Raw genomic sequence first — 19,985 nt, forward strand, 5'->3', positions numbered from 1 at the left:
ACTTGTATTATTGCCTTGTATTAACATTCTCTACATGATAAATGCAATCTGCTGAAGTGAGACGACCCCTTTAAGACTGCACAGGGGTTTCTTTGTCCTTTGGAACTCGTAGAAGCGGACATTTATGTGTTTTTTTTATATTTCTGTAGACGTAGGTACTGGACGTCACTGTGGAGAAAATATCTGTGAACATAACTGCACTAACCTCGCTGAAGGGGGATTTATCTGTTCCTGCCGACCAGGGTACAAGGCCAGCGAGACCGATCGCAATTCTTGTGATGGTAGGTGGCCTCTGATGATTTGAATGATAGCAAAGGGACATGTTGGGATAATCTGGATTCTGCGTCATCAAAGGGTTATTGTCATGGTGCTAATTGATAGGATCCTGGGTGTCATGTTTCTCCTTATGGATTATGGAGAGCACCTAATAGGTGTAAGGAGTCCTATAGGCCATGCAGTGCTGCTCTGGAAAATAATAATAATGCAAATTCACTCTCTTTCCAAAAAGAAAAGAAAGCTGGGCCTCTAATGCCACCAGATGTAAGGTAACTGATAGGACATGCAAGTTCCTGTTCAGTTCCTGCACAGTCAGGTCGCTGGGCAGGAAAAACGTAACATTCAACACAGAGCTAAACCAGTACTAAGTCTCCTTTCTCCTCTCAGGATCAGTAGGGATCCCAGAGGTCAGAACCCCCCCCCCCTACCAATCATAAAGTTAAAGGTGCCACCTCAGAAATTAGGATATGCCACCAATGTCCGATAGGTGCAGGCCCCACCTATCTAGAGAGCGGGGCCCCCAAAACGAAGGAGGCCACACTGCACATGCATGGCGTGTATTCCATTTATTTCTATGGCAGTTCCAAAAATAGCGCAAGCCACTATTTTCAGAAGTCCCATAGGAGTCAATGGTGAGGGCACAGCGCAAGCGAGACTACTGCTTCATTCACCTCTATGGGACTGCTGTAGTGAGCGCTTGGCTATTTTCGGGAACTCTGATAGAAATTAATAGAGAACGATGAGTATACTCCGTTCACTTCGGGGGTCCTGTTCTGCAGATATATCTGACATTGGTGGCCTATCCTCCCAATATGCCATGAATTAAGTGAGACAACCCCTTTAAGGCATATTCTACTGATATACCATCACATTATAAGATAGGAATAATTCTTTAAAGTGTATTTTTAGGTAATCTATTGTGGGCCCCCTGCTGTTAACTACAGATTGAATCCATCCTAGATTGCAGGGTCACCCATTACAAAATACTAGATTAATGGATTCAGGAGCGTTCACACAAATCACTGAGAGCCCCACCCCGTGTATTATTTCTTTGTTAGAGTTAATTCCATAAAGTTTATTGGCTCCATGCTTTTTTTTTCTTGGCTATTTTCCAAAATCTCATTAAGGTGAATGGAGAATGTTGTGCTTTCCATTTCCTGTTGCATATGATGAGGACTGATTCTTGACATAGATGTCCGGATGGGAATTCCCCTTTAAATCCTACTTTCAGACAGTCAAGCGACAAAAGTATGGCTATATACAGCCACCACTAGGGGGTGCTCACTGCATGTGGATTTGTACAGCGAGTAATACACTAAGCTGTATAAACCTGTATGCAGTACGCTGCCTCTAACACTATGCCAGTGTGACGGTAAGCAGTGCAGTGCCAGGCCATATGGACTATGTTCTTCTGCTCCTTACAAACCTGCCTTCTTTCTATTTTCAGATATTAATGAGTGCGATATATATGGAATGTGTCCACAAGACTGTAGGAACTCCAAAGGAAGTTATGAATGTTTCTGCTCTGAAGGATTTAGATCTGTTGGAGACGAACATGGAAAACAATGTGCAGCTGAGGGTAAGAACAGATGTAGAAGAGGTCACCACTGGTCTAATGGTGTCACTTCTCCAATGCATTTGATGCCAGCATGGTCCAGCTTATTTTTGGTGTGATAGGTCAGAACCAATAAAGTTGTTGGCTGCTCCTTATACCAATAAACTGTATATATATATATATATATATATATATATATATATATATATATATTTATAGAGCATCCACACCAGGGGCAGATTGGGAACCTAAAGTGGCCCTGGAAAAAAATACCTAAAAGTAGCCCCATATTCTAGGAGGGTCTAAATTGACAGGAGGCGGGGCAAGAAAAGTAGGGGGTCAGCAACACCATAGTGCAAAATACCACAGTGCCGCACAATATATTGCTCCAAAAGCTATCCCTCTGAGTTGGCCATCAGTAGAGGCTATTTTCTCACCTCCTTCTCCAGTTGTCTCTGATTAGGATATGGAGCAGGAGGCTCAGGAGGTGAGATGTGGGACATCAGGAATTCAGGAGGTCATGTACCCAGCTTATTATGTACCCAGCCAACGGCAGAGATGGGGGGCTTGGGCGGCCTCCTGGGCATTGGCCCAACAGGAAATTTCCCTGTAAGGTCTATGGCCAATCCGCCCCTGATCCACACTATTGCATCATAATCTTTGTTGCTAGCATTAATTACACAGGACATATCATTTAATAAGATCTAACAGGTTATTTGTAAATCATCCCGTAAGGAGATAGACTTACGTCATCTCCAGGTGGGGTTGTCTTCTCCTGGACCATAATTATGTTACAGCATTGTACAATGATAATGTGAAGTACCACGTATAAAAGTGCTTTTCTTTAGGCACCCTGTAGGGGGGGGCCACATTAATATAACATGTTGTCTATAGCGTCTTCTTACCGCTATATGGTTTCTTTTATTTATTTTATATCACAGGTAACCCCCCGATTCTGCTGCTGCCGGACAATGTACGGATAAGGAGATACAATCTGTCTTCCGAGCAATACTTCGATTATATTGAGAATCAGCAGCACATCCAAGCCTTGGACTATGACTGGGATCCTGAGGGAATAGACCTCAGTAAGTGTGACTATGTTAACAAAATCCATACCTCTAGAGAGGTGAAGTTCCCGGGCCCCAATGCAAAAGACATAATAGTGCCCCCCACCTACCAATAATGCTGTACTCGGCTATTTACGCAAATCTCCAATAGAAATGAATGGAGCGGCTGTGTGTATTTCCAACCACCTGCTCTGTTCATTTTAGGTCGGCTCCATGGGATTTGGGGCCCAGAATCTCATGGTCATGGGGGTAGGACCCCCACCGTTCTAGTAATATAGTCATTATATTCCTTGATCGTGTTGTTGCTGCAATGCATGTACGTGTTTACAAAGATACATTCTGGTCCACAAGGGGGCAGCCGTTTTCCAAGATGAGAAATATGACTTGAAGTCTCAATAATAATATCATCGACATTATAATAAAAACCTCTGCTTGCAATGAAATTATCAATACAATGTTATCACATCTTCCACAGCTAAGCTACCATTGCTTTACATCACAGTAAACGGTTTTTACGTTTGCAAAACTCACGTGACCACGAGGGCTTCTTTTAAAGGGGATCACCAAGTTTTAAACTTTTCCCCTATACACAGGTTAGGGAATAAATGTCCTAATCGTGGGGGTCTGACTGCTGGGACTCTTGCTGATCATAAGATGGGGGGTTTGTCGCCTCCTCATATGCAGGGAGGTGCAGTCAACCAGGCAAGTTGCTACTTCATTCATCTATGTCAAAGAAAGGACCAATCCAGTGAATGGAGAGGAAACTCGACTGCCACTCAGGACCCTCGTTCTCATGATTGGTGAGAGTCCCAGCGGTCGGATTCCTGTTGATCAGACTCTTATCCCGTTGTCTTGTGATTAGGGAATAGGTTTGAAACATACAACCTCTTTGCAAACAATTTTTGTTATTGCCCTGATGCATTAAAGCCCCAGTTTAACATCTGCGTTGGAGGTGATGTCACAGACTCTGTTATACACCATGCCCGAACCCAACAGCCCCTGAGTCATCCAGCACTGAGGTATCTGCCATATAACAGATCTAGCAGAGGGTTGTGGATTCCATTATGAAAGGAAGCCACAACACAAGTGTGAATGTGGCCTAAAATGAGCGACACTGTTTTGTGTTTGCAGCTCCTCCGCAGATCTATGCTTCTCCTGGTTAACAGACTACAAGACACTTTGTGTAGTCTGATCCTGCAGTCATGCTCCTTCTGTCTGTTTCCAACTTTTTCCTATCCACATTCCATAGTGTGACTGCAGGATCAGACTCGACACAATGTGTTTGGAAGTTGATACCATAGATCAGGAATGGCCAACCTGTGGCTCTCCAGCTGTTGCAAAACTACAACTCCCAGCATGCCTAGACTGCTTACAGCTTTCGGCCTACAACAGGGCATGGTGGGAATTGTAGTTTTGCAACAGCTGGAGAGCCGCAGGTTGGCCAGCCCTGCCATAGATGCACATCAATCTGCAAAGGAGCTGCATACACAGAACAGTAAGATATTCTTAACCAATACAAAGTTGGTAAAAGTTTCTTTATTTTTCATTTTAGATGGCGAACATATCTTCAGCATTTACTAGCCGCCGCTGGCTCAATTCTGCGTTATGTATAAACTTTGTTAAGATGAGCTTGACCAAGGTCCAGGCACGCCACAGGCCAACAATATATGCTGGGACTTGTAGTTCCAACTAATGTGAAGGCCAGATGACTTTGACATTCAGACGCTCTCAATGACATATAATAATAATACTGATTATCGATATGACCGTGCAGTTATTACTTCTATTATTATTTCAGTCAATTCTATTGTTTGTTTGTTTTTGCCTCTTTGCTAATATATTGCAACATTATGTTTTCTTTGTCCAAAAGGTGTTGTATACTACAGCATTCGTGGGCAGGGCTCTGAGTTTGGATCCATCAGGCGGGCTTATATACCTACCTTTGAGGATTATGGTAATAATATGGTAAAGGATGTCGATATGAACTTGCGCTACATTGTGAATCCAGATGGACTAGCCGTGGACTGGGTTGGAAGGTATTGTATCCAAGCTCTAATTATTTATTATCATTAATGTCTGTGTTCCCATCCTGATGTGGTCCGGAGGGGAAAAGTGCATGAAAGAAGCTGTGAAGGACCTACAGGGCCCCCACACTGTGGCCGCTTCATCCTCATCCTGGCAGTCGGAGCTGACGGCTCCTCCTTTGATTCTAAAGTTCAGAAGGTCCAATGTGACCAGAAAGTTGCCGCTTGTACTAACTTTATACATTTGGCTCAGTTTGAAGAATTTTTGCTGACTTGTAAATGCATTTATAAATTATTTTACTAATTGATGCCTTATACTTACTGTCAAGCTGATCCGCTCAGTGACAAAATGTAATCTGAACCAAGAATGGAAAAACACTTGGCACGTCCAAACCAATCAATATTCCTTCTATTACTAATTAGACACATTTATTGGACTGATGCTGGAACAAATCGTATAGAAGTAGCAAAACTGGATGGAAGATATAGAAAGTGGCTCATTTACACTCAAGTGGACCAGCCAGCCGCCATTGCTGTCAATCCAGAGCTGGGGTAAGCTATTACTACCATCTAAGTCGGACCTAAAGGTTGTTCATACGTGTCACTTTATAGTTTAATGGGGCATTTCTTCTGCATTGGAACACTCTCTGGTTTGAGGTTTAGAAAACACATTTATAAGCCCTGGCTAACTAGTGGAGAACTTCTATTCAGAACTATCATCTATTAGTGAGGATCTATAGCAGCACATAATTGCCTTACACAAACAGGCTGAGGATTTCAAAGGGAATTTTGTAATCCCTTATTTCTCCTGCGGTGGCGCTGCAGGAGAATTGAACACTTGCCACTGGATCCCTCCACTGATTACAGGTGATTTCCCAGTGTCTGTAATGATCTGATGTCTTCAACACCCTGGTAGAGAAGCAGCCACTCGGCACAATTGCACCTATATCACCTCCCTTTCATGCAACTTTGGTAAGGGCTGAAAAACTCTGTTGGGCTTAGTACTTAATGGCTTCTATGATTGACTCCCTAGATAATGACTAACTGAAGTGGAATCAGACAAGAGGTGAATAGTTGAAGACGCGATTGCTATGCACAATGATAAAAGAAATAAAACTCAAAATTCATCTGGAAGGGTAGCAGGGACACTCCAGATATTGGTGATACAGTGGCAGCGAGCTGCTGCTGCGCTGTTAAACTTACCAATCAGGCCAGATCCACCTCTTGCTGCCATCTTCTAGCTTGGTTCCTGATTCTGAACCTCCTCTGCCTGCCCTGACCCCGGCCTGTTACTGACTATGAGTTTTTTCTGTCCCTTTGTTGTTTTGCACCGGTATCTCTTGACCCCTGTGAATCAGCAGCCAATGGAGACTACTCCAAGAGGTAGTGGCTGGTACATTACCTGCAGCGAAGTTCAGATCCCTGTACAGGGATTAATGGGTGAATACCATGGGACTGCCAGGATAACACCCTTCGCTTTACCCCCAAAGACGAATACATTGGTTAGCAGAGTGGTTTCACACCCACTGCCATAACAATTGGTAACAGGAAATTTGAGTAGGGAGTACCAGGGAAAAATTTTTATTTTACTAACTCGAGTCAAAGGTGTCCTAGCTGTGTACACGCCACCTTACAAATATTGCGGGAGAGTATACAGAAGAGTAGTCAAACAAACACCAAAATGTTGGTGATCAAAGAGAAATCACTGTCTGACACCGTAGGAGTAGTACAAGGCAGCTGGGTCACAATGGTAGTTATAAATTGTCAATTTATATATGACACCTGTCATTCTGATGGGTCGGTTGATCATGCACTTTGTGCATGTGTCACCTAGAATCCCTCTCAGCCCTATTGGGAGCTTTCTTGTGGCAGCAATTGGCAGTATGATCAGATAGCGCTGGAGAACATCACAGGGTCCCAGAATCCAGATACCTTTTGATAATCGCTGGGGGATCCTTCTGACAAAAGAGATTATCCAAACAAACAACTTTTTTAACATAATATGTGGCTTCTTACAGAATGATGTATTGGACAGACTGGGGAAGACAGCCTAAGATTGAGCAAGCCTGGATGGACGGGCAGCAGAGGCAGGTTCTGGTCTCAGAAGAACTTGGTTGGCCAACTGGAATCACTATTGACTACATCAACAACAACAGAATCTACTGGAGCGACTCCAAGGAGAACGTCATTGAATCTATTAAACCTGATGGCTCAGACAGACAGACAGTTTTACGTGGAGGTGAGAACATATCTGTTGTTAGTTATCCCTTCAGCTATCCGCTCAGATGTGCAGATGTCCATGTAATTTGTTTCCCTCCTCGGACTGGTGGACCATACTACCATCATTTCCTGCATTTATCCACATTTGTCCATCCTGTACTGGAGCATACAATCCAGAATTCCTGATGACCAAAAGTTTAGAAAATCGATTCTTTTAATATTTGTAGACGGTTAGTTCTTCATTCTAAGAAAACAAATTATTTTTTATCTTTATCCGGTTAAAAGATCTCGGCAACCCTTACAGCCTGGATGTGTTTGAAGGCCATCTGTACTGGACAACAAAGGAGAAGGGTGAAGTGTGGAAGAAAAATAAGTTTGGTACTGGACCTAAGGTTAAAGTCCTAACAATTAACCCATGGCTGACTCAAGTGCGAATATACCACTCACATCGTTACAACCGCACAGGTAATTGCACGTATCATTATATAGTTTTCATTGCAGTGTTTCAGAATAAGCAACTTCCAACAGAAATTATTGAGGGTGTGTTCCCTTAGGGAGACTGGCCATAGATTGGGATGAGCGAACTTGTGTTTCAAGTTCAGCGTACAAGGTTCATGTTATATACTGTTAGGTCCATATATATTTGGACAGAGACAACATTTTTCAAATTTTTTGTTCTGTACATTACCACAATGGATTTTGAACAGAACAATTCAGATGCAGTTGAAGTTCAGACTTTCAGCTTTAATTCAGTCGGTTGAACAAAATGATTGTATAAAAATGTGAGGAACTAAAGAATTTTTAAAATCCAATCCCTTCATTTCAGGGGCTCAAAAGTAATTGGACAAATTAAATAATTGTAAATAACATTTTAATTTCTAATACTTGGTTGAAACCCCTTGGTTGGCAATGACTGCCTGGAGTCTTGAGCTCATGGACATCACCAGACGCTGTGTTTCCTCCTGTTTAATGCTCGGCCAGGCCTTTACTGCCGCAGTTTTCAGTTGCTGTTTGTTTGTGGGCCTTTCTGTCTGAAGTTTAGTCTTTAACAAGTGAAATGCTCTATTGGATTCAGATCCGGTGACTCGGCCATTCAAGAATATTCCACTTCTTTGCTTTAATAAACTCCTGGGTTGCTTTGGCTTTATGTTTTGGGTCATTGTCCATCTGTATTATGAAACGCCGACCAATCGGTTTGGCTGGATTTGAGCGCACAGTATGTCTCTGAAAACACCAGAATTCACCCGGCGGCTTCTGTCCTGTGTCACATCATCAATAAACACTAGGGCCCCGGGGCCACTGGCAGCCATTCATAGCCGAGCCATCACACTGCCTCCGCCGTGTTTTACAGATGACGTGGTATGCTTTGGATCATGAGCTGTACCGTGCCTTCGCCATACTTCATTCTGGTAGAGGTTGATCTTGGTTTCATCTGTCCAAAGAATGTTCTTCCAGAAGTGTGCTGTTTTTTTAAGATGTTTTTTTAGTCCAATCTAGCCTTGTTATTTTTGAGGCTTATGAGCGGCTTGCACCGTGCAGTGAACCTGGCTATGTGAATGGCCTACAGAAAAATTTATTTTGTTCTGTAAATGTACAGGCTTAGACAATAGTTTTTTTTTGTATTTTATTTTCCACCAACAGCACCAGTACACTGGATATAACTGGTATTGCTGCACTGAGTTAAAGGGGCTTTACAGGCATACCTTTCTATGCAATCTGACATCAGGCATGGAGAGATACAACTGCTTCCTGAGAGGTTGGGATTCTGAGGCATCCGGTGAGTGAGTATCATGCATGGGCCCTGTTCCAATGAATGGTATCCATGTACAATACTCACTGAATATTGGGTGTTAGCCTTGGCCACCTGATCTCCCAGTGTGTAGTTAAGTTTCTCCACTCCCATCGTCAGTCCGAATGTTAGAATATGCCTGGACAACCCCTTTAAATGAGGCTGAGCTGCAATACCAGACAAAGTCTATGGAAAGGAGGGGCAATGTTTCTGGGTAAAAAAAGCAGATACGTTTTTTTTTATAATCTTTAGAATCCATTCAGATGTAGAATTATTATTTTATTTATTTTTTGTCTTATTTAGTTTCTAACCGCTGCAAAGACATCTGCTCCCACCTGTGCTTACTGAGACCAGGAGGCTATACATGTTCCTGCCCTCAAGGGACCCAGTTCATGGATGGCACTACCACTGAGTGTGATGCAGGTATTAGAAATGCTATAGTTATAAAGGAAATGATATATTAGATACATTTCTAATTTTAAAAAATAAATAAAATAGAAATAGCAATAGCACTGCATGTTCTATATGATGTAAATTAACTATAAAACACTAACTCCCAAATTACTAAAATTACATTCTGGTCATAATATTACATATTTCTGGCTATTAGATTTCATTGATGTCACCAGTTTCTTTGTACAAATCTGACTAGAGTGATAGGGAGAAGAAAAGTGCTGGGACTGTCCGACTTACCAACCTGATGTAATTTTTAAAGGGATTCTGTCACCAAGTTTTGGGCTATAGAGCTGCGGACATGCACGGCTAGATCGCCGCTAGCATGTCCGCAATATACCGGTTCTATAGGGCTGTGTGCTTTTATTTTCTTTAAAGAAGGATTTTAGAGATATGTAAATGAGTCCAAGTGGCTGTACGAACCTTCCTGGTGCCCAGCCACGCCCGCCTGTGAAGGAGCCCAGCACCGCCTATGTCCTCCGAATCTCCTCCTTTCATCAACGATAGATTGCCGCGAGCTCGCGCATGCGCAGTTCTTTCCCTGAGGCTGATGCCAGCACAGGGAACGAACACTATACTGGCACTGCGCATGTGCGAGCTCGCGCATCGCGAGATTATGGCAATCTATCGTTAATGAAGGGAGGAGATTCGGAGGACATAGGCGGTGCTGGGCTCCTTCACAGGCGGGCGTGACTGGGCACCAGGAAGGTTCGTACAGCCCTTTGGACACCTACAAGACTAATTTACATATCTCTAAAATCCTTTTTTAAAGAAAATAAAAGCACACAGCCCTATAGGACCGGTATATTGCAGACATGCTAGCGGCGATTTAGCCGTGCATGTCCGCAGCTGTATAACGGAAAACTTGGTGACAGAATCCCTTTAAGTGTTTATTATTAACAGCACTACCTTTTCTTACCAGTAGGTGTCACTACAGCAGGACATCTTATGGCTCTATGAGTCAGTACTGTATAAACGTTTGACTCTTTCATTTACGCTTTAATTATTTGGTTACTGTTATCTTTGTCTACCTTTTTGCACAGGTGTAGCTGGTACTAAAATGACACTAACAAACACGGGTTGATGGGACTATAGCACGCAAAGCTTATCACTAATTGCTGCCCTTGTCGCCACAAAGCTGTATAATGCAATATTATTTCATCTACGAGCCTACCTTCTTTTATCACATTCATTTTTGTATTATAAATGGAATCTTTGCAATGACTATTTTCCGAATTGTGGGTGTAGTCAGTGTCACATGCAGTGTAGTGACTCCAGTCCCTGTTTCTGATGCAGAATAAGTGCATGTACTGCTTACTAACATGCATGGCTTTCCATTTTCTTAGCTATTGAACCCCCTCCAACTATGCCCCCGGCATGCAGATGTATGCATGGAGGAACGTGCTATTTTGATGAAATGGGGCTTCCAAAATGCAAGTAAGTTTTGTCTGATGGCTTCTATGTAGATAACTGTATTCTCTTACATATCTGTGTAGTTCAAATAAATTCTGATAGTCGTAGCAGGGTGATGGATACACACATACTGCGTAATTATATACTTACCCCCAGCAGCCTGGCTCCATGCCTGTTAGAGGTGAATGTGCAGCCACCTCTGTGTTCATAGCAGCCCCATCACCAGGCAGATCCCCCCTTTTGAAGATAAGCACAAGCAGGAGCGTAACTACCACAGCGGCAGACCATGCGACTGCTATGGGGCCCAGGGCAAGAGGGGGCCCAGTCTTAGTTGGGATTATCTCCTCTTCTAATGGAGGTGAAAACCTGGTCAGGACTCTACCCTCTAAAGGAACAACTTTTAGCAAATGAGGCAGAGGAAAAATGTCACAAGGGTCATTGAAAAGGGTTTAGGCAGAAACCCTTCTGTCCTGTGTGGGGGGCCTGGTTTGATCCTTGCTATGGGGCCCTTACTTCCCTATGTACGCCACTGGGCCCAGGTCCCGAATTTGGCATCTGCATCTATCAGACATACGCAGCATGTCTTGTGGACATGCCATAAATGTCTAAGTTAGGACAACCTCTTTAATATTCTTTCTCAATTCTTCTCAACATCACTTATCACTTCTAGGTGTACAACTGGGTATTCTGGAAGCTATTGCAACATGGCGTATTCTACCGGCATCCCTCCAGGAACTGGTATTTCTCATTTTTATCATATTTCCCATCCTTTGTATTTTAGATTATTTTGCTGTATGTATATAAATATATTAAAATATTAAAATGTATTTTCTAGCGGCAATCGCAGTGCTCCTCACCGTCATTTTGGTCATTATTATCTGTGCTTTGGTGGTTGGCGGTCTCTTCAATTACAGACGGACAGGAAAACTTTTGCCGGCTCTCCCTAAGTTCCCAAGGTCGGTTCAGTTTCTAATTGAGGTCTATTAATGTAGTGGCATTTCATAGGCTATATGGTCTAGTAACGTATAAAATGTCAGAGGTTTCCATGGTTTGAGTTTTAGGAACATGAAAGATCATAACATACATTTCTGTATTGCGCAGAGTTGTCGTGAGAACTGAACATTGTCTTTTTACATTATAGTTTAAGTGCACTTGTGAAATCAACAGAAAATGGCAATGGTGTAACGTTCCGGTCTGGAGCTGATGTCAGCATGGAAATTGGGGTATCTGGATTTGGTGCGGAGTCTTCTATAGATAGAGTAATGCAAATGGTAAGTCTGGAAAATAGTAACAATATAGTGATTTACCGAGGTTACCTGTGCATGCCCTTGTTCACACAGTGCAGTATGTTTTTTATGCATTTTTTTTTGTTTTGCTTATTTGCTGATAATTGCTCTGCAAAGGTAATTTTTTATGTAGCTAATTTGGTTGTTATACTACACAGTGGTTGATACAGATGTAGTAAGCACCATCTTGGGTATGATACTCTATTGAGCATTGTGCCATGGTGTGCTATGCTATTTGTGAAGCGTGCCGTTCTAATGTTAAGTTATCAGACTCAAACAGAGTAGTGTGCAGTCTGTAAAGATAACATTTGCTACATCTGTACATAATATTTTGTCTTTTAGAGCGAAACTTTCACTCTGGATGCTGGGAAAGAGCCAGTTACATATGAGAATCCCATGTACTCACACACTGGAGAAAGTGGTGTCAGCGTGGTGAACATCAGCCAGCCGCCAGATGTAAGACGTCTAGTGCCTCTCCTGATAAATTATAATGTGGGGACTGCCATGTATGCACAGTCCCAGTGGAAGGGGTTAACCTATCTCCACTAACTCAATATTGCACCCACCTTCCATTCACGCTACAAACTGTTATTTAACACCGCACAGTCCACACCCCCCAAATAAACACCCGTTGTTAGGGCTAATGAGATGCCACACAGACACACATTGTTTTCCGGGATTAGACAGGTGAACATTCTTTGAAAGGCTATGGATTCTTAGGGCAAACAAGGACTAACATTTAAGTTTAAAGCTTTACCACAAAAAAGAGCAGTGCTTGCAAAATATAAAACAAAACAGAATGATAACTTAAAGCGTTATATAAGATACAAAGGAGAAAATATCAGAAAACCTAACATTTACAAGTCTCTACTTCCTTGAGCGTATGCGGGAAATGTAAGGCACTTGGTGTTGACTGCCCTCAACATGTGTGAACCCCATTTTCTTGTCCCTAGTATGTGCCTGGACTGTAAAGTATTAAAGGGGCAAGTACCATGAATGTGGAATAAGACATTTTCTGTAACTCCCTCCTTGTAGTAGATGGGAAAAGTTCAGTTTTCACAAGCAGGGGTCCATTTGCCCATTCGAGGCTTAGATTTCACATCTCACACTTTGAATTAGCCAAGAAACAAACTCCCTCATTTCCGGCTACCTGGTCCAGCACACACACACACACACAATTGTATTTTCTAAAGAAGTTAAAGGGGTTGGCCACTTTCTGGTTTCTATTGACCAATGTTTATAAAAGATGATTATATGACACTTACTAATATAGCCTTAGTTGAAATTCTGCACCATTTTCTATATTTCATAACGTATGCCCCCTTTGTTTACCAAGTCTTTTGTGCTGTCTACACAGAGGTCTAGTCCATAAAATGGCTGGATACATCACATGGAGTCACATGACCCTCCATCAGCGGCCATTTTATGGACGGGACCTCTGTGTGGACAACATAGTAGATCTGCCTAAAAAGGGGCATGACTTATGAAACATAGAAAAACTTTACAGAATATCAACAAAGGCTGTATTAACAATTGTCATATAGTTATCTTACATACACATTGGTCACAAGTAGCCAGAAAGTGGCCAACCCTTTTAACTATTTTGTAGACAGTGAAAAACACTCCTGTCAACTCTTCATTACAAGTGTTCTTAACTATTTACTGGAGGCCACTGGACTAATGGGATACATTATCTAATAGATTACACAGTTAAAAAATTTTATAATAGACTGGGGTCCTCTTTTCGGTGTCCTCATCTATTGACTAGAGCTACAAAGGATGCAAAGAGTTTTTCTTGCTTTGGAGGACCCAGCTCAAGTGCACAGCCAGTAATGGGCAATGCGTAATGCCTTATTTCCCCTGTGGTGGCACAGCGGAGAACCATAGATGTTTGCTGAGTGTCCTAGCAGCAGGACAACATATGACTGGCATATCATCAGAGGACCCTTCATACAAATATCATTTTTTAAGAAAGGCAACCCTTTTAAAATGAACATAGGGATATTTAGCATCTTCTTCATTATTCTAAATATGTAAAATGATACAGAGGGGGCCATGGGTGGAATCTGAAGCCTGTCGTCTCCATTCACAATATAATGGTTTGGGGTCTAATAAGGTAGAATAAACATAACCAACTACTACCATCTTTCTTTTCCCTCATCCTCTTTTAAAGATCTTTTAAAGCTTGGGTTCACGTGTTTTGCCCCTCAGCCTTGTAATAATCAGTGGTGTGTCTGTGTCTTCTTCTCGGTCATCTTTATGTGTGAGACGCAGGTTGGGTACATGTCAGTGACCTGATTGATGATGGCACTGAAGTAACTTCCTTTTTTATTTCCAGGTGACTGAAGTAAGCAGTGAACAAAAACAGGATAATTTTGAAAACCCGCTGTATTCTGTTGACACCCCACAGACCTCAGCAAGCACAGAACCACTTCAGGTTGAGGTACGTTACAATTATTCCCATTTAGACATTGAAAACATTACTTGGTACAAAGTGAGGTTGTCCCAACACAACAACAACACATCAAGTGATTCCCGGGAGATGGGGTGGTCAAAATACAGGTGACCACACATTAACCTGGCAGGGACCCAGTGGAGTGGTAGGCGTCATATGTGGAAGGGCATATGGTGCTGGTACTGGGGTCCCGTGGTTGACTACCTGATGTTTATGCCTCCTCACAAGCAGGAGGGGATATATAAAGAGGCCTGGCATACTATACTGTGGCCCGTATAGATTCACTTTGAAGAAATAGGACACACATAATGGGGTCCATGGTCGAACTGGCCCATCATAGTACCAGAGGATTCTCTGGTGGGGCCAGGGTATGATACCATAGTGGGTCCCAAATGTCCCGGAGAAAAATTCATTTTCAGCTGCCTTTGGAACCAATAATTTGTAACTGGAGTGTATTTCTTTAAATCAAAACTTAATAGACTATCCGACCTTCCGCACCGCAAAAAAGTAGTGCATGCACTACTTTTTTGCTGTGTGGAGGCACGGACAGAAACTCCACGGAAGCGGTCCGTAGTGCTTCCGTGGGGTTCCATGCCTCTGTTCTGCACCGCACCTTCCGGATTGTGGACCCATTTAAGTGAATGGGTCCGCCTCTGTGATGCAGTGCACAAACGGCCGGTGCCCACATATTGTGGACCCGCAGTTTTCGGGTGCATGAGCCCTAACATATACGTTGGGGAAAAAAGGATACAACATTATAGTATACCATGCTTTTCTTTTTTCTTTTTAAAATCTTTTTATTGAAATTTATATTCACATAACATAAAGAAATAGGAAACAGAGTTACAGGCACACTGCTTGAGAATACATTCACAATACATTGGTCTAAGAGTGCACGTTTCAAAGAGTAAATCAGGCACAGTGGAACATTACAGTAACTCTACAGCATCCATCGCAAGATAACATATCCGAAGAACCCTAATCTGAGTGATGAGACCAGGTCAGAATGAATGCATCATTTTACAATAAGAGCCATAGAGAGAAGAGAAAGAGCATTAAGACTGCCACCACAAGACTGACAACATGAGAGTATCCTGAAATAACGTTTACTATTCGGATAAAACATTGCAAAATATGCATTTTGGGTATAAAGTCCAATATACACAAATTTCCGAATCTTGACAAATTTGTGAACCTACAACTCTGTAGAACAAAGGACATAAAGAAAGGGGGGGGGGGAGAAGGGTGGGGAGGGGGAAGGAGGAGAGTAGGTGGTGGGACAAGACAACGGAGGGAGAGGGGGGGGTAAGCTGATAATAAGGTACATATCTAACGCACCAGCGAAGGAAACGATTCTAGGATTGAAACCAACGTACATGAGTCCAGCAACCAGTTCAAAGGTAATACATAGGTCAGGTTAGGCGAAAATGGGAACCAAATATGTATGTTTATGTGAGCCCAAATAATGAGGCTGTAGACATTTAGACAAAGATATAGATAAAGTATAATTGTATGGGCGAGAAAAGGGGGGAAAAAACCGCAGATGTCTAAGTTGCTCTTACTCTAAATCTCTAACCTGATGAGGGACAACTAAACTCTTCCCAACCGACCAGGGTAACCATATTTTTGAATATTTGTGGTGGGAGCGAAGTTCCCAATGTGATAATTCCTCTAATCTTGCTAGAGCTTCCATCTTCATTCTCCACTGGGAGATGGAGGGAGGGACTGTCAGTTTCCAGCTAGAAGCGATTAATATTCTGGCTGCCGCTAGCATTATTCTCAGAAGAGACATCTTTGGGGCATTTATCTTATTTGGAAAAAGAGACAGCAAGGCAGTTTCCGGGCTGCAGGGAAGTGAATCTGCATTTAGCTTGAGAATGTCCCTCACCAGTTCAAAGATCTGCCCCCAAAATATTTTTATTTTAGGGCATTCCCACCAGATGTGCAAAAAGGAGCCTTTTTCCTTTAGACATCTCCAGCACACGTTGGAGACATTCCCATACATCAGGCCTAACCTCGCAGGGGTTAAATACCACCTAGTGAGGACTTTGTAAGCATTTTCCTGAACTACTACACATCTAGAGATATATTTTGGGGCTTGTAGGATAATCTGGGTTTCTTTGTCTGAAAATTTTTTGTTCAAATCTCTCTCCCACTCTCTTAAAAAGTATAGTGAGGGAGGAACTTCCAGAGAGACTAAATGTCTATTCACAGTAGAGATAATTTTTGATGGGTAAAGAGACTGTGAAACCAGTTTCTCAAACCAGTTCGGCAAAGAATTTGCTTGTGACTTTTTAATAATGGGTTCTACAGTAGATTTTATACAAGAATATTGCATCTGGTTTAACTTTGTGAGATTCAATTTATTTGTTAAAGAGGTGAGGTCCAGAAAAGTGCCATCTGAGTCTAAAAGCTCATGTACCGGAAGACTAGAATTTCTTATTTGGGTAGGTAAGATACTGCAACTGTTTGTGTCGAGACCAACACAGTCCCCAACAGTCAGGAGTGTTGAGGGGAAGGTTAAGCAGGTTCCTCTCACAGCCGGATCCCTCCAGAGTGCCAAAGAGATTGAGGACAAAGGTGTCCCGGATGTCGAAAGAGAGGCATCAATCGATTCTGCCAGTAGCAAGGATCTAATCGGACGGCCCAATAGTTTCTCCTCTAGGGGGATCCAGATTTTGTGAGCCGGACCTCTCATACCATGCTTTTCTACCCTGCAGTGGAACTCTATGGTGAATGAATGCCTCTGTAGGGCATCAGTCTGAGGCATCCATTTCATTTATAAATTTTTTGTATACATTAAACAGATGGGAAAAATGTGATGTGAACCCAGCCTTAATGCCCTTCCTATGTTGACATCACAAATGCCTTTCCTCTGGTGGCGACTACTAGTCACAGATATTATTGTTTGCTGGCATTTCCTATTAGTATGTTGAACGAAGGCTTGCAGCGCCATACCCGACTCTCTCCCTTTGATAAGCACTTCTATCAGAGGATTGTATTTTGGTACCAGACATTTCTGTCCGCCGGTGTTCAGTGACGCTGTGTTCATCTCATGTTTCTCAGCAGGAATCAAAGTGGAATTTCTTTAAACGGAAGATTAAACAAAGCACAAACTTTGAAAATCCAATCTATGCGGAGGTGAGTAAAGGTGTCCTTCTGAGAACATTGTCGAGATAAATGAAAAAGCCCGGAATTATTTATAAATATAGAAAAAAAATACATCTTTCTTAAGAAACACAATTCAGATACATCACCTTTCTATGTGGTATATAGGAAAGGTGAGAGCTCATGTGTCAGCAATGAACCTGAGCCTCAGCCCACATTTGCTCATTTTACATCTGCAAAAAGCAAATACTAGCTTATGTAAAAAAGGATTATACTACCTAAGTAGATCGACAATTGAAAGATTAGATAGACAGAGAAAGACAGAGAGATAGATAGATAGATAGATAGATAGATAGCTATGAGAGATAGGGCAGGGCCCTGAATCCAAGTGTTTCAGTTGAATATTATCCAGTTATTTTTGTTTTGTATATGAACCCTATGAACTTGTAAAGCGCTGCGGAATATTGTGGCTCTATATAAATAAATTGTATTATTATTATTATTATTATTAGATATATTTAAGAGATATGAGATAGATTGATAGATAGATATTAGATACATATTAGATAGATAGATAGATAGATAGATAGATATTAGATAGATATTAGATAGATAGATAGATAGTTCAATCATAAAAAAGTGGCAGCCGAGCCTAAGAGCTGCTGCACATGAGCGAGTCCATTGCGAGAATCACACTCCTTGTGTGAGCTTGATCCTCAGTTCTGGACTTGCAGGAGCGCACGGCATTATCATGATTTATAATGCTGTGTGCCTCTGCATGACCTTACTTCTGCAGAACCATACTAACAGCTTTATGTAAGTATGATTCTGTAGAAGGAAGGTCAAGCCGAGGCACACAGCATTATAAATCATGATAATGCCGTGCGCTCCTGCAATAGTAGAACGGAGGATCACGCTCACACAAGGAGCGTAATTCCCGCAATGGACTCGCTGGTGTGAAACAACCCTTAGGCCCCTTAGTGACTACTGTAAAAGGATGTATTGGCAGTCACTAACGGGTTCAAACATTCATGACTGTCAGCTGTTCCATCTACTTTGAAACTACAAACTCCAGTATGCCTATGGCTGTCAGGGTATGATGGGAGTTTTAGTTTCAAAAAAACTAGAAAGTAAGAAATTGAAGACCACTACTAGTAGCAATATGTCATATTCAAGGTGTGAGTGCTGAAAGAGCTTGATATAATATAATCTAACACTGTTTAATATATATATATATTCACTTCTCCATTATTCCAGATGGAAAAAGACCAACAAAATGAAACTGAGGAAGACCCATCCCCCTTTACCTCCCCTCCTCCTCTTCCAAAACCTCAGAAAAAGGAGCAGCAACACTTTTCCTTCTCCCCCACCGAGGACACTTTCATTGACACTGCCAATCTCGTTAAGGAAGACTCAGATGTATAACCATTTCCTCAACTAGGAACGCCGAATCATCAGACACTCTTGCACATATTTTTTCTATGGGTCAAGAACATTCATGTTGTTATAAAATAGTCTCTTTTTAGCCTCTAGGTGAAGACTTTTTGCCTTTTTTTAAATAAAAAAAATATGCCAATTGCTATTTTTATGAACAATTATCACAATGTACTATATGTATATCTTTGCACTGAGACTGACTGAAAATAATATAAATATTTTGTATATTTGTAAATTTTTTAGAGAAATTATTGTTGCTATTGTGAAAGCATTTGGAATAGTACACGGTAATTACAGGCACGTTAGTAATTTGTAATACAGGACACAAAGGAATGCATTAATATGTACAGGGCCGAGTTTAACATCAACATTTTTTTAATTGTACAGATGTTTATACGAACTTCTATTAAGAAAACTGCCTTTATAGAGCTACATGAAGAAAATATATATATATTTGTGTATTGGTTCAGTTGCATATATTTTCTGGTACCTGTGTGTAGACAAGTTTTCTTTTAGTCTACTTACTATGCAAAACTTGGAACAATCAGATGTCAATGAAAAAAATAAAATATTATTAATGATATATTGAACAATGCATTGGGTGTATTTTTTTGGTGAATCAGAAATTATTTATTCTATTGATTAATTGTTGCAAGTTGACACTAAGGCCTTGTTCACAAATTAGAGTTTCTCGTTAATGGCATTGGGGGACACAGTACCATGGGTATATGCCCAGCTACCACTAGGAGGCACTAGATATCAAAAAAGTTTGGCTCCGCCCAGGTGGGCTATACCCTCTCCACAGCACTAGGGTATTCAGTTTTAGTCTAGTGTCCGTAGGAGGCAGACCTGACCTGCTATTTTCCTGCAGGTCTTGCTTCTGTTTTATTTATTTTTTTCAT

General features: G+C 41.7%; 1 protein-coding gene across 2 annotated transcripts in view; it reads left to right on the plus strand.

The window, feature by feature from the left end:
* Positions 1-19,678, plus strand: part of LRP2 (LDL receptor related protein 2) — a 199,830-nt gene extending 180,152 nt beyond the window's left edge. Inside the window, exons 64-79 of one of the 2 annotated variants that reach the window (XM_040441900.1) lie at positions 150-281; positions 1,724-1,855; positions 2,773-2,916; positions 4,769-4,934; positions 5,346-5,474; positions 6,941-7,161; positions 7,428-7,607; positions 9,235-9,354; positions 10,731-10,821; positions 11,468-11,535; positions 11,633-11,753; positions 11,939-12,068; positions 12,426-12,539; positions 14,422-14,526; positions 17,605-17,679; positions 18,904-19,678. In XM_040441900.1, coding sequence (XP_040297834.1) covers positions 150-281; positions 1,724-1,855; positions 2,773-2,916; positions 4,769-4,934; positions 5,346-5,474; positions 6,941-7,161; positions 7,428-7,607; positions 9,235-9,354; positions 10,731-10,821; positions 11,468-11,535; positions 11,633-11,753; positions 11,939-12,068; positions 12,426-12,539; positions 14,422-14,526; positions 17,605-17,679; positions 18,904-19,071 — 2,096 coding nt within the window. In that variant the 3' untranslated portion in view covers positions 19,072-19,678. The remainder of the gene's footprint in view (positions 1-149; positions 282-1,723; positions 1,856-2,772; positions 2,917-4,768; positions 4,935-5,345; positions 5,475-6,940; positions 7,162-7,427; positions 7,608-9,234; positions 9,355-10,730; positions 10,822-11,467; positions 11,536-11,632; positions 11,754-11,938; positions 12,069-12,425; positions 12,540-14,421; positions 14,527-17,604; positions 17,680-18,903) is intronic. The other variant, XM_040441901.1, reaches the window with a different exon arrangement.
* The last annotated feature ends 307 nt before the right edge of the window (positions 19,679-19,985 follow it).

This window comes from Bufo bufo, chromosome 7 (assembly GCF_905171765.1).
Source record: "Bufo bufo chromosome 7, aBufBuf1.1, whole genome shotgun sequence".
NCBI lineage: Eukaryota > Metazoa > Chordata > Amphibia > Anura > Bufonidae > Bufo > Bufo bufo.